Source organism: Helianthus annuus, chromosome 15 (genome assembly GCF_002127325.2).
Source record: "Helianthus annuus cultivar XRQ/B chromosome 15, HanXRQr2.0-SUNRISE, whole genome shotgun sequence".
In the NCBI taxonomy this organism is placed as follows: domain Eukaryota; kingdom Viridiplantae; phylum Streptophyta; class Magnoliopsida; order Asterales; family Asteraceae; genus Helianthus; species Helianthus annuus.
In genome coordinates this window covers 11427907-11440046 of record NC_035447.2, presented here as the reverse complement: position 1 = coordinate 11440046, position 12140 = coordinate 11427907, and the positions used below count along the sequence as shown (strand labels likewise).

At 41.4% G+C, this 12140-nt stretch overlaps 1 protein-coding gene and 1 non-coding gene across 2 annotated transcripts; both read left to right on the top strand.

Moving 5' to 3' along the window:
• The first annotated feature begins 7046 nt into the window (after window positions 1-7046).
• Window positions 7047-7152, top strand: LOC118487827. The gene has a single exon (XR_004882770.1). It is a non-coding gene; the product is annotated as a small nucleolar RNA R71 (small nucleolar RNA).
• A 3283-nt stretch (window positions 7153-10435) lies between these two features.
• On the top strand, window positions 10436-11419 carry LOC110913265. Its single transcript, XM_022158111.1, has one exon. It carries the CDS (start codon window positions 10436-10438, stop codon window positions 11417-11419), a length of 984 nt encoding a protein of 327 aa, XP_022013803.1.
• The last annotated feature ends 721 nt before the right edge of the window (window positions 11420-12140 follow it).

Sequence of the window (12140 nt, the reverse complement as noted above, 5' to 3'; positions counted from 1 at the left end):
GGCTCTCCACCTTCTACCATCCGTCTTCAACTTATGAAACCTTTCCGATTCTGTGTAAGTCCAATCCGACCCAAGATTCTTAAGGTCGAATGGTCTAAACCTCTTGTAGGACCCTTTTCATCTCCCTTAATCGCCCCATACTTTTTAAGCAATGCGGTAATCAACCGGCAATGAGGTATAATCTTCCTTTCCCCACTATTCTTGCTCAACCAAATGTTGTTTAGTACCAAAAATCGGAAAGGAACCTTGGGTGACCCACGCATCATCATATACAAGATTGACACTTCTTGAAACCTTACCTCCATCTTGTCACCTCGCCTCGGCATGACATTATACATGCACAACGTCAATAACAACTTCGCTTCCATTCTTAAATTTCTTCTATATAACTTCCCATGTGTTGTGCCCGGAAGGAAGAGGTAGTCAAGCATATTTTGCCATTGTGGATGTTTAGCGGGTTCATGGTAAAGATCCTTAAGACTTGGGTAGATGTACTCATTGGCCGGCCCATCATCAAACTTTGCTACCCGGCGCAAAGAATCATACGACATCTCCACCTTCACACCATTACACTTCCCAACTAACCGCATCTTATTCGGAGCCTTGAATGGGGGGCATTCAAGTGATGCCACCCACTCTTGAATTTGCGTGTCATACATTTTCTTCTTCTCGCCATCATAACATTTTGTGACCGCCCCCCAACCCAACGCGTTAAACTTGGCTATGATCCCGAATGGGGCAAAATCAGCCTCCCGGATTTCTTTTTCACAAATAAATGCTTCTCCCCTTTGTTTTAGCTTGTTCATTTGTTCGTGAAATAGATCCTCTCTCCATTCCGCGGGTTGGTCTAACAATGAGCCGGTTGTCCAATCCGGCTTTGGCCCCCTTGGCGGTGCATCCTCCTCCGAGTCCGGGTCACCAATCCGAGCCAATCTCCTCCTTTTTTGTTGTGCCGCATCCCCTTGGGAAGAACTTGCAACTCCCTTTCCTTTCCTAGAAGCCATACCTACACACATTCAAAAACAAAGCAAACAATTCAAGTTAGTTATTTTTATCCCATCTTCCCCACACTTGCTTCATACTATAGGTATAGATGTGCAAAAACCCAAGATTTTATTCTTTCGAACAAAATTTTGGCATGATGTCCCCTAAAATCAGAATTTTTCCAAAAAAAATTTTCATTGGACATCAACACATTTATACCTATAGCACTCAATGGTTCACAAAGTTCTATCATCTATCTCATACAAGCAAGTGTGTAAGCAAAAACATAATGGAAACTTACAAACCTCAATGTAATTCAAAAAAAATGAACAGAAATTGCATACCTTGGTGTTGTAGAAGATGAGAATCACTAAAGCTTGAAATTCACACAAAAACCCCCAAAAAGCCCCAAATTTCGGCACCTAGGGTTTGAAATTCGGACCAGAAAACGTGATTTTCTTCCAAAAATTTACCCACAAACAGAATGCTTGTGAAATTCTAGTCACAAACGACCCAAAAATCACTAAAATCGGGCTTGATTTGAGAGATTTATGAAGGTATGAAGGTTAGGGTTCTTAGGTGAAGTGAGGAAGAAGAAGAAGAAAAGAGGTTGTGGTTGGGGATCAATGAAAAGAGATGTGTGGTTGGGGTGTAGTTTTATTATTATTATTGTTATATTTTCGGATTTTTTTTTTATTTTTTTTTATATAAAATGACGATACGGAAGAAGGCCCTATGTTCGCTCGGTGCCGTACGCTACGGCTCCATGCCGTAGCTTACGGTCATATCTGGCAAAAATTGGTGCGCCGTAAGACAGGGACCGACCGCCGTACGGTTTTTATTTGATGGATGGTCACCGTAAGCTACGGCCCCCCACCGTAGCTTACGGTGAGTACTGGGCTTAAGGGGGGCCAACTTTTTCTTGAAAACCTTATTTTTATATATATATATTTTTTTTTTGTTTTTTTTTTTAATTTCAACTTTTTATGTGTTTTTATAATTTTAAGGAAAAACATAAAATATTACCCTACCCCCCGTTAAAAACCCGTGTTGTCCTCAACACTATGTTCGGGAAATTCGTAAAAATTTCCCCACACTTGTTTCGAACACCGGTTTAAACGGGACTTATTCAAAACACACTAAATTAAATTAAATATTTACAAGTACCAAACCTGGGCCTCTTTCACATTTCCTCGTCATCCACCGGGTGTAAAATGTAGCCCACTTTATCTAACTCGAGATTGTTGATATCATTACCTTCCAAGTACGGTTTGAGCCGATGCCCGTTCACCGTTTGTTGCTTGTTTGTTTGTTCGTCTTGAATATCAACATCACCAAACCTTCCCACTCTTCGCACAACGTAAGGACCCATCCACTTGCTTTTTAGTTTCCCCGCAAACAGTTTCAACCTTGAATTATACAACCACACCTTTTGACCCACTTCAAAGTTCTTTTTCTTTATCTTCGCATCATGAACCTTTTTCAGTTTGTCTTTATATGCGGATGCACACTCATAGGCTTGATCCCTTATTTCCTCAATTTCATTCAATTGAAGCTTTCTCGCCCGACCCGCTTCATCGTAGTTTGCGTTTACCGTTTTAATTGCCCAATACGCCCGGTGTGCCAACTCCATAGGCAAATGACATCCTTTCCCATAAACCATCCGATAAGGAGTGGTATCAAGTGGAGTTTTGTAGGCCGTTCGGTAGGCCCACAACGCATCGTCAAGCTTGCTTGACCAATCCTTCCGATCCGTTCTCACCGTCTTCATTAAAATCTCTTTAATTTGCCGGTTGGAAACTTCGACTTGACCACTCGTTTGCGGGTGGTATGGTGTAGCAACGCGGTGGTTCACATTGTATCTCTTGAGCAACTTCCCGAAATTGAAATTTTTGAAATGCGAACCGCCATCACTTATTATCACCCTAGGCACACCAAAACGAGCAAAAATATTAGATTGCACAAACTTACATACAACGGAGTGATCATTGGTCCTTGTGGCAATAGCTTCAATCCATTTCGACACGTAATCAACCGCAACCAATATGTATAAAAACCCATTTGAGTTTGGGAAAGGACCCATGAAGTCTATTCCCCAAACATCAAATACTTCTACTACCAAAATCGGGTGTAACGGCATTTCATCACGTTTCGAAATACTTCCCATTCTTTGACAATTGATGCAATTCCGGGCATACTCACAAGAATCCTTGAAAATCGTGGGCCAATAAAACCCACTAGCTAACACCCGATAACCCGTCTTGTTCCCACTAAAATGCCCTCCACGCCGATGAATGAGCATGAATCAAGATCTCTAGAACTTCCGTTTCGGGAACACATCTTCGTATCACTTGATCGCCCCGATTTTGAACAAGTCGGGTTCGTCCCATATGTATTGCTTCACTTGACTAAGAAATTGTTGTCGTCTCTTCCTAGTCCAATGATTTGGCATTGCACCCTTAGCCAAATAATTAACGTAATGGGCATACCAAGGTGCAACATAAGTAGAGACGGCCAACAAGTGTTCGTTGGGAAACCGTTCATTGATTTCACTTGGGTCATCAACACCTTCCAACGGGATTCGGGACAAATGATCCGCAACAACATTTTCACATCCCTTTTTGTCCCGAATCTCAAGATCGAATTCTTGTAGCAAAAGCACCCAACGAATCAACCGGGGCTTCGCATCCTTCTTTTCCATCAAATATCGGACCGCACTATGATCCGAATACACTATTACCTTGCTCCCCCAAATGTAAGATCTAAACTTGTCCAAGGCATACACCACCGCTAATAATTCTTTTTCGGTTGTGGTGTAGTTGAGTTGCGCCTCGGACAAAGTTTTGCTTGCATAGTATATCACCACCGGCTTCTTATCGACCCTTTGACCCAAAACCGCTCCAATGGTCGTGTCACTAGCATCACACATAATCTCGAACGGCTTTGACCAATCCGGTGGTTGCAAAATAGGAGCCTTCACCAACTGTTCCTTCAAAACATGAAACGCTTGCAAACATTCGTCAGTAAAATTAAAGGGAACATCTTTTAATAATAAGTTACATAAAGGTTTTGTAATTACACTAAAACCTTTAATAAACCTTCGATAAAATCCCGCATGTCCCAAAAAAGATCTCACCCCTTTAACATTCTTTGGTGGGGGTAAAGATGAAATTACCCGAATCTTTGCTTTATCTACCTCCATCCCCCGGTCCGAGATGACATGCCCCAAAACAATACCCTCTTGAACCATAAAATGGCTCTTTTCCCAACTTAGTACCAAGTTTGTCTCAACACACCTTTTTAAAACTTTTTCTAATTCCCTAAGACACGAGTCAAAACTTGGACCAAAAATGGAAAAATCATCCATAAACACTTCAAGAGATTCCCCGACCATGTCCGAAAATATACTCATCATACATCTTTGGAATGTGGCGGGGGCGTTACATAGTCCAAATGGCATTCGCTGAAAAGCAAATGTACCATATGGACATGTAAACGTGGTTTTGTGTTGGTCGTCCGGGTGAATAGCAATTTGGTTATATCCCGAATACCCATCCAAAAAACAATAATATTTTTGACCGGAAAGTTTCTCAATTATTTGGTCAATGAAGGGTAACGGGAAATGGTCTTTTGAGGTAGCCGCGTTTAATTTCCGATAATCAATACATACTCGCCACCCGGTTACCGGGCGGGTGGCGATTTGCTCACCTTGTTCATCTTTCACTACTTGGATGCCGGATTTTTTAGGCACTACCTGTGTCGGACTTACCCATGCACTATCCGAAATGGGATAAATGATCCTCGCATCCAACCACTTGATTACTTCTTTCTTCACCACCTCTCTCAAATTCGGATTTAACCTTCTTTGTGTTTCACGGGTCGGCTTTGCATCCTCACTTGTAATAATCTTGTGCATCACAATGGATGGACTAATGCCTTTTAAATCGGCTATCGTCCACCCAATCGCCGCCTTATGAGCCTTCAATACCCGCATCAATTCTTCCTCTTGAGCTACCTCCAAGTTGGAAGCAATGATCACCGGTAAAGTGTCATTCTCCCCCAAAAATGCATACTTTAAGTGCTTTGGTAGCTCTTTCAACTCCACACTTGGTGGACTTTCCAAAGAAGGCTTTGTGCCCGAATCGATTTCCACCGGTAATGTATCCGTTTGGTAAGTCCATGGTGGACTTCCTTCCTTTACCGCAAGGGCTTCTTGCTCTTTCTCTTCTACCTCTATCTCACATGTGTGAACCTGCAAAGACATATCACAAACACAAGAACCCAAAATTTCTTCTTCGAACTCCTTCGGGTCATAACCATCAATGAAATCTGCTAAGAAACACTCATCACCATACACATTAGTACCGTTAGTAAAAACATTCAACCTCATTTTTCTATTACCGAATGTCATGTCAACTGTGCCATAACGACAATCAATAATAGCATGTGCGGTATTCAAAAATGGCCGACCCAAAATAACATTTTGTTGTTGAATTGGGTCCGCGGATGAGTAATCTAGCACAAGGAAATCAACGGGATAATAAAATTCATCAACTTTAACTATAACATCCCGTACGATACCCCGGGGAAGTTTATGAGACAAGTCGGCTAATACAACCGTTGTCTCAACCCGCTTCAATGGACCAAAATCGTATTGGTCATATAACCCCCCCCCCGGTAGGATACTTACTCCGGCTCCAAGATCCAATAACGCCCTTGTGGTTTGAAAGTTTCCAACTTGAATGTTTATTAGAGGCGTTCCCGGATCTTGTAACTTAGGAGGAAGGTCCCCTTTTAATACCGCACTTACCCGCTCCGTCAAGTCTACCAATTTAGGCACTTTTTGTTGCCTCTTTTGAGTACACAATTCTTTAAGAAACTTAGCATAAGCGGGCACCTGTTTAATAGCTTCAAGTAAAGGAAGATTAATTTTAACTTGTTTGAAAACCTCCCACATTTCCTCTTTTTGAGGACCCCGTTTTGAAATAAAATTTTTTCTACCCGGGTCTAATAAAGCCGAAGGAAACGGTACTTCACTAGACCCCTCACCCTCATTTACTTTTTCTTTTTCTTTAATAATTTCGGGTTTTTCAAAATTGGGTTTTTTAGAAGAAACAATGGGTGGTTCATTTTCTTCCTCACTTTCTTGACCCGTTATATCCTCAACCACCCCATCAACCAAATCCGGTGAAGGATTGGTTTTGTACTCTTTCCCACTTCTCAAAACACTCACATGATGAATATTAACATTGTTACCTCTTGACGTACCATGGGATGGATTTACCTTAGTGTCGCTTGGTAATTGACCTTTACCCTTCTTCAATTCGGACACTTCGGTTGCAAGTTGACCCATTTGAGTGGTCAAAGTTTGGATTGCTTTGTCTCGCGCCTCATCCTTTTGTATGCGAGCATCATCCATTTGGTTCCTCTTTTGCATCTCCGCTTGCATACTCTTCAACATTTCCATCATTTCGTTACCACCCGAAGACCCCCCTTGTTCTTGACCCGTTCGATATTGCCTTTGGTATCCTTGGTTGTTCCCACCTTGATATCCACTTTGATTATTGTAAGGTTGGCGCGAACCATAATTCCCTTGGCTACCTTGAAAGTTCGGGTTTGATTGATTCGAAGGGTTCCCATAACGAAAATTCGGGTGGTTTCTCAACCCGGGGTGATAAGTGTTAGAATTCATATTGAAATTTCTACCACCCCCTCCTTGTCCTTGAACGGCATGAACTTCTTCAAATTGCCCTTCCACCATTCCTTGGCAATTTTCCGCCGCATGACCTATTTCATTACACAATGCACAAACATCATAAATTTTATTAGAAGTTTGTATGTTACCATCATCAACCGCATGCACTTGTGTTCGGGTAACGGCCGGTCGTGCTCTCCTTGAAGCTTGAGCCTTTCTCTTTGAGGTGATCGCCATTTGTTCCAAAAATTCCCAATCCTCATGCTCATAGTTTGTGCCAAATGTCCCATTTGTAATGGACATCAAATCTCGTGCATCTTCGGCACACAACCCTTCATGAAAGGCGTTCATTAACTCCCAAAGCTCAATCCCATGGTGAGGACAATTTTTAATCATCATGTTCAAACGCTCGAAAGCTTCATGGAACATTTCGCCTTGTTGTTGTTGAAAGCTCCTCAACCCTTTTCTCGCATCATTGGTCTTTTGGGCGGTATAAAATTCGTCTAAAACTGTTTGTTGCATCTCTGCCCAAGTATAAATAGATGCTGAAGGCAAAGTGTAGAACCACTTCTTTGCCTTGTCCTCCAAAGAAAATTGAAATAATACCAACTTGATATCATCGGCCGAAAAACCTTGACTCCCAAGAGTATTGCAAATTGAGTCATAGGCCTCCAAATGGAAATAAGGCTCCTCCGTTGCTAGCCCCTTGTATTTCGGCAAACTTTGTAACGAATTGGTTCCTACTTCAAAAGTTCTCCCTTGGTTGTTATGAGGAATGACCACCGGTGAAGGATTGTGCGTTATCACCGGTCTAAAATGCGCTTCAATACCCCTCGCATTTTCCCTAAGATGCCTCCTTGGCACACCAAATCGGCCTCGTGGACGAACTTGACCCATTGGTCTTTGCATGGGCCCTTGTGGTACCATTGGTTGTTGAATTGGCCTTTGAATTTGCGGTTGCACCTGTTGTGGTCGAACTTGTTGCAAAGGAACCGGACGTTGCAATTGCGGCCCTTGTGGCCTTGTCCTAATATGTTGAGGTATGAGTTGTTGTTGTTGTAGTACCCCACCAACATTTGGAATCACTTGTACTTGGCCTTGCGTATAACCGTACTCCCCTTGCTCTCCATCACCCCCATAACCGTACCCATCTTCATCAAAACCTTCAAATTCCTCATAACCTTCATCATACCCATCTCCTTGAATTCCCGATGATTGCCCAAATGGAATAGTCGAGTATTGGAAACCTTTGTTTCAACTTTTGTGTTAACATTCAACTAGAAAGAACTACATAGACATAGTTCATGTATAAACAATTGCAGTGATGAAAGGGGACTAAGTACTCAGATTCCGAGAACGTGAGGTTATCACCCGATGATCAATCAACCCTTACCCAAACCTAACTATACCTATGATATCTCGATTGCCAACGGCACCAAGAACGTATGGTTTCTAATTAGTTCAAAATAAGAATCAACCTGTTACTAACAATCAATTACACACCATAACAATCAATTCAAATGAAAAGGGATTGTTATTCTAGAAATGTAAATAAGAACACCAAAGTCTAACACAAACCTTCACCACAAGATAATCATCAAAGTACCTAGCCACTCATGGCTTTAGCTAACATCATGACAAAATAGAAAGAAAACAGTGTTCACAAGTTCCACCAACAAAAACTAATGAAAAGCTAAAGATTGTTTGATAGGTGATCAAAGATAGAAGATAAGATAGTGTTCTTTCACTCCCATTCCCTAAATATAGTCCCCAAATTCGTTTCTTCCAAGTGGTAACCGAAAAGCACATCATTGAACTCCATAATGCTCCATAAAATGACCAATTAATGCGGGAGTTACAATGTTGGATCAGTCGGCGCCGTAAGCTACGCCGCCTGCCGTAGCTTACGGCACCCAGCGAACAAAATCAATACAAACAGCACCGTAAGATACGGCAGGTCGCCGTAGCTTACGGTGATCAATGGTCTTTTACGCCGCGGAGTCCCTGTCTTACGGCGATCAAATTCAGCTTTTGTCAAGGGGCCGTAGCCTACGGCAGTGACCGTAGGTTACGGCGCTGAATAGTTTTTTGCTCCATTTTCCTTTATTTTTCTTGGTTCCCACACATCTTGAGCATGCCAGCTTCTAGCATCAATTCAAGCTTCCTAAAACCCGCATCTTGCACACTTTTAACACCTGCATCATCATCATCTTGTGATTACCTAATTCACGCAAATAACCGGATAAAATGTAGAATGTGCATTATGTTAAGCCTTTTAAGGGTTGTCCTACGGACCACCCGTCAGCTACAGGACCACATCTTAAGAGACAGTGGCTTATGCGGTATGGATTCTGATTATGTTTGTGCTTTGGCTTGTCTTCATGATACGATTCCAAGCTTTGACTTCAGCGGTTTCACTAATAAGGACACCACCCCCCCTAAAACCCAACATGCATTGGCGAGTGCTCTTTTTAGTAAAATTGTCCACGAAATTGAAGTACAGTTTGACTTGACCGTTAGACAAAGAGCCGTTTGAGTGTCTCCGAGCACCACATGCACAAGATTTTCTTCTTGCTATACCTATAGATGGGTTAGGCCAGCATATGTCATCGGTGGAGTACCGTACTATCCTTAAGTATCGCCTCATGATTCCTTTATTCACAGTTGATGAGGTATGCCCGGTTTGTCATAAGGCGTGTTTGGATTCTTTTGGTGAGCATGCAGTTCATTGTAGAGAGCTTCCGGGGTTCAAATACCGACATGATTTGGTTAGGGGTGTCCTTTTTGACATATTCAGGTGCGCTGGTATTTCTGCTAAGAAAGAGGCACCCGTTAATTTCTTAACAGACCCGTTGGAAGGGAGATCTACCCTTCGACCAGCTGACATTCTGGTCTTTGGATGGGTAGGAGGAAAACACGCATGTGTGGATCTAACAGGGGTTTCCCCGCTTGTGGGCTTAGGGGGTAGTGCTTTCACAGTGGGTCAGGCTGCTTCGGGTAAAGTGATCAAGCATGAGAAAGCGTGCCTTGACAACCAGCACGTGTTTATCCCATTTGCTTTTGATACTTTTGGTTTTCTGGCGCCAGAGGCTGTGGACCTACTTAGTCGAGTTCAAAGGGTCATGCATAGTAATGTTATGACCCCGAGATCTATAGACGTAGTTTTTAAAAGGCTTAGTTTTGCTATTCAAAAAGGGGTAGCGGCGCAGCTTGTAGCCCGTTTACCAACTATCTCGATGTAAATTATTATTCTTTTTTAAAAGTTTAATGTAATAAAACCACATAAAGATATTCAAGTACAAAACGGTTTTCCCTGAAACTGGTGATGGTGGGCTTAGACTACCTAACGTTGTCTGCGGTTACGAGCGTATGAGATAGCCTTTTGCTATTGGGTTACCCCGATTAACCGAACATTTATTTCGTTGGCCGTTAAAAGAAATCATAATTAAAGATGGATGAGAAAGTATTTCAAAGTTGTTATAAATACAGATATATTCCCTCCTAACTCTCCTCCTAAGTCATTATGTTTTCAGTTACGCTTTGACTACATAAATTTTCAGTTATTGTTTGACTACATCATTGTATATATATATGAGTTGATAAATGAAAGAAAAAACACACTTCTCATTTTTCTTATTTCATTTCACGTTATCAGCACCTCTACTCTATACTTCGATTGTTGAAGATCCCTCATTCTCTATTTTGGTGGTTGGCTGGTTGCTGTCCTTAGACGCCACTTTTTCCAAACCATTCAGAATGTCGAACTTATCAAAACTCGAATTCGTCGCACTTGACATCTCGGGAAATAACTACCTTCCATGGACTCTTGATGCAAAAATTCATCTGACAGCAAATAATCTAGGGGCGACAATTAATGATGAGAATCAAACCTCCGCTCAAGATAAGGCTAAGGCCATGATATTCCTTCGTCACCATCTTCACGAAGACTTGAAGAGGGAGTATCTTACTGTTGAGGACCCTCTCGAGTTGTGGAAAAATATCAAAGAAAGATTTGACCACCAGAAGCTGGTCTTGCTCCCTAAAGCTCGCTATGAATGGCTTCATTTGAGGCTACAAGATTATAAAAGTGTTAGCGAGTACAACTCTGCCCTTTTCCGCATCACCTCTGAGCTTAAATTATGTGGTGAAAAAATAACCGACGAAGACATGCTTGAGAAAACTTTCTCAACGTTCCATGCATCAAACATGCTCCTGTCGCAGCAATACAGGGAACGTAAATTTACAAAATATTCTGAATTAATATCATGTTTGTTGGTCGCGGAGCAAAACAACAAGCTCCTACTACAAAATTATCAAGCGCGACCCGTCGGTGCAAGCCCATTGCCAGAAGCAAATGCGGCAAATTATCAAAGCGGACGTGGGAGAGGTCGCGGCCGCGGCCGCGACCGTGGCCGTGGCCGTGGACGGAGTAATACATGGCGACGAGAATCTCAAAATTCTAAATCTAGTGGTGGCGAATCGAGCCGACAAAATACGGGACGACCTCCTAGAGGGAGAACTGGCGGGAGCCAAAACAATATATGTTATAAATGTGGAATGTCAAATCATTGGTCCCGCACATGTCGCACCCCAAAACATCTCGTTGAAGCTTATCAACAGATGATGAAAGAACCAGGGAAAAATGTTGAGACAAATCTGATTGAGAATGCACCTAATCTGTCATCTCCTACACCACTATCAGACACTCATTTAGACGCATCTGACTTCATTGAAAATTAGTGACATCCTATCATTGAACTTTATGTGATATTTTTTTTAAGACTATGGTTTTTCTTCTTTGTTTGGATCTTGTTTAAACTCTTATGGTATTTTATGTTTTGTTATGTTTTCATTTAAAAATCTTTGTGATGTTTGATTCATATTTGTGTGATGTGATTTTTTTTCATATACTCAAGCAAGTAGTTCGTTATATTAATTTATTTTAGTATTTCCAGAGGAAATATGTTTACAAGCTCCAATAAAGCTATCACTGGTGATGAATGTCTCGTAGATAGTGGTACTACTAACACTATTCTCAAAAATAAGAAGTTTTTCTCTGAGTTGTCTCCTGCAGAGACACTTGTTGGTACTAATTCTGGTGTATGTGATCTTATAGAAGGCTCTGGAAGAGCAAGCATCATATTACCATCGGGTACTAAATTAATTATAAATGATGCATTATACTCTAGTAAATCAAGACGAAATTTACTTAGCTTTAAAAGTATTCGACAAAATGATTACCACCTCAAAACAACATCCGAAAATAATATTGAATACTTACAAATTACTTCAAATGAAAATGGTAAAGATACCATTATAGCAAAGCTAAAAGCTTTATCCTCTGGATTATATTGTACAAATATTACTCCTATTGAAGCATACATGATGGTGAGTAACCATATGTTACTAGATAAAGACACATTCACAATATGGCATGACCGACTAGGTCACCCAGGTAACA

What these genes read in the sequence shown, in the direction of transcription:
- LOC110913265 (XM_022158111.1), top strand. Translation starts at nt 10,436, where the DNA reads ATGTCGAACTTATCAAAACTCGAATTCGTCGCACTTGACATCTCGGGA.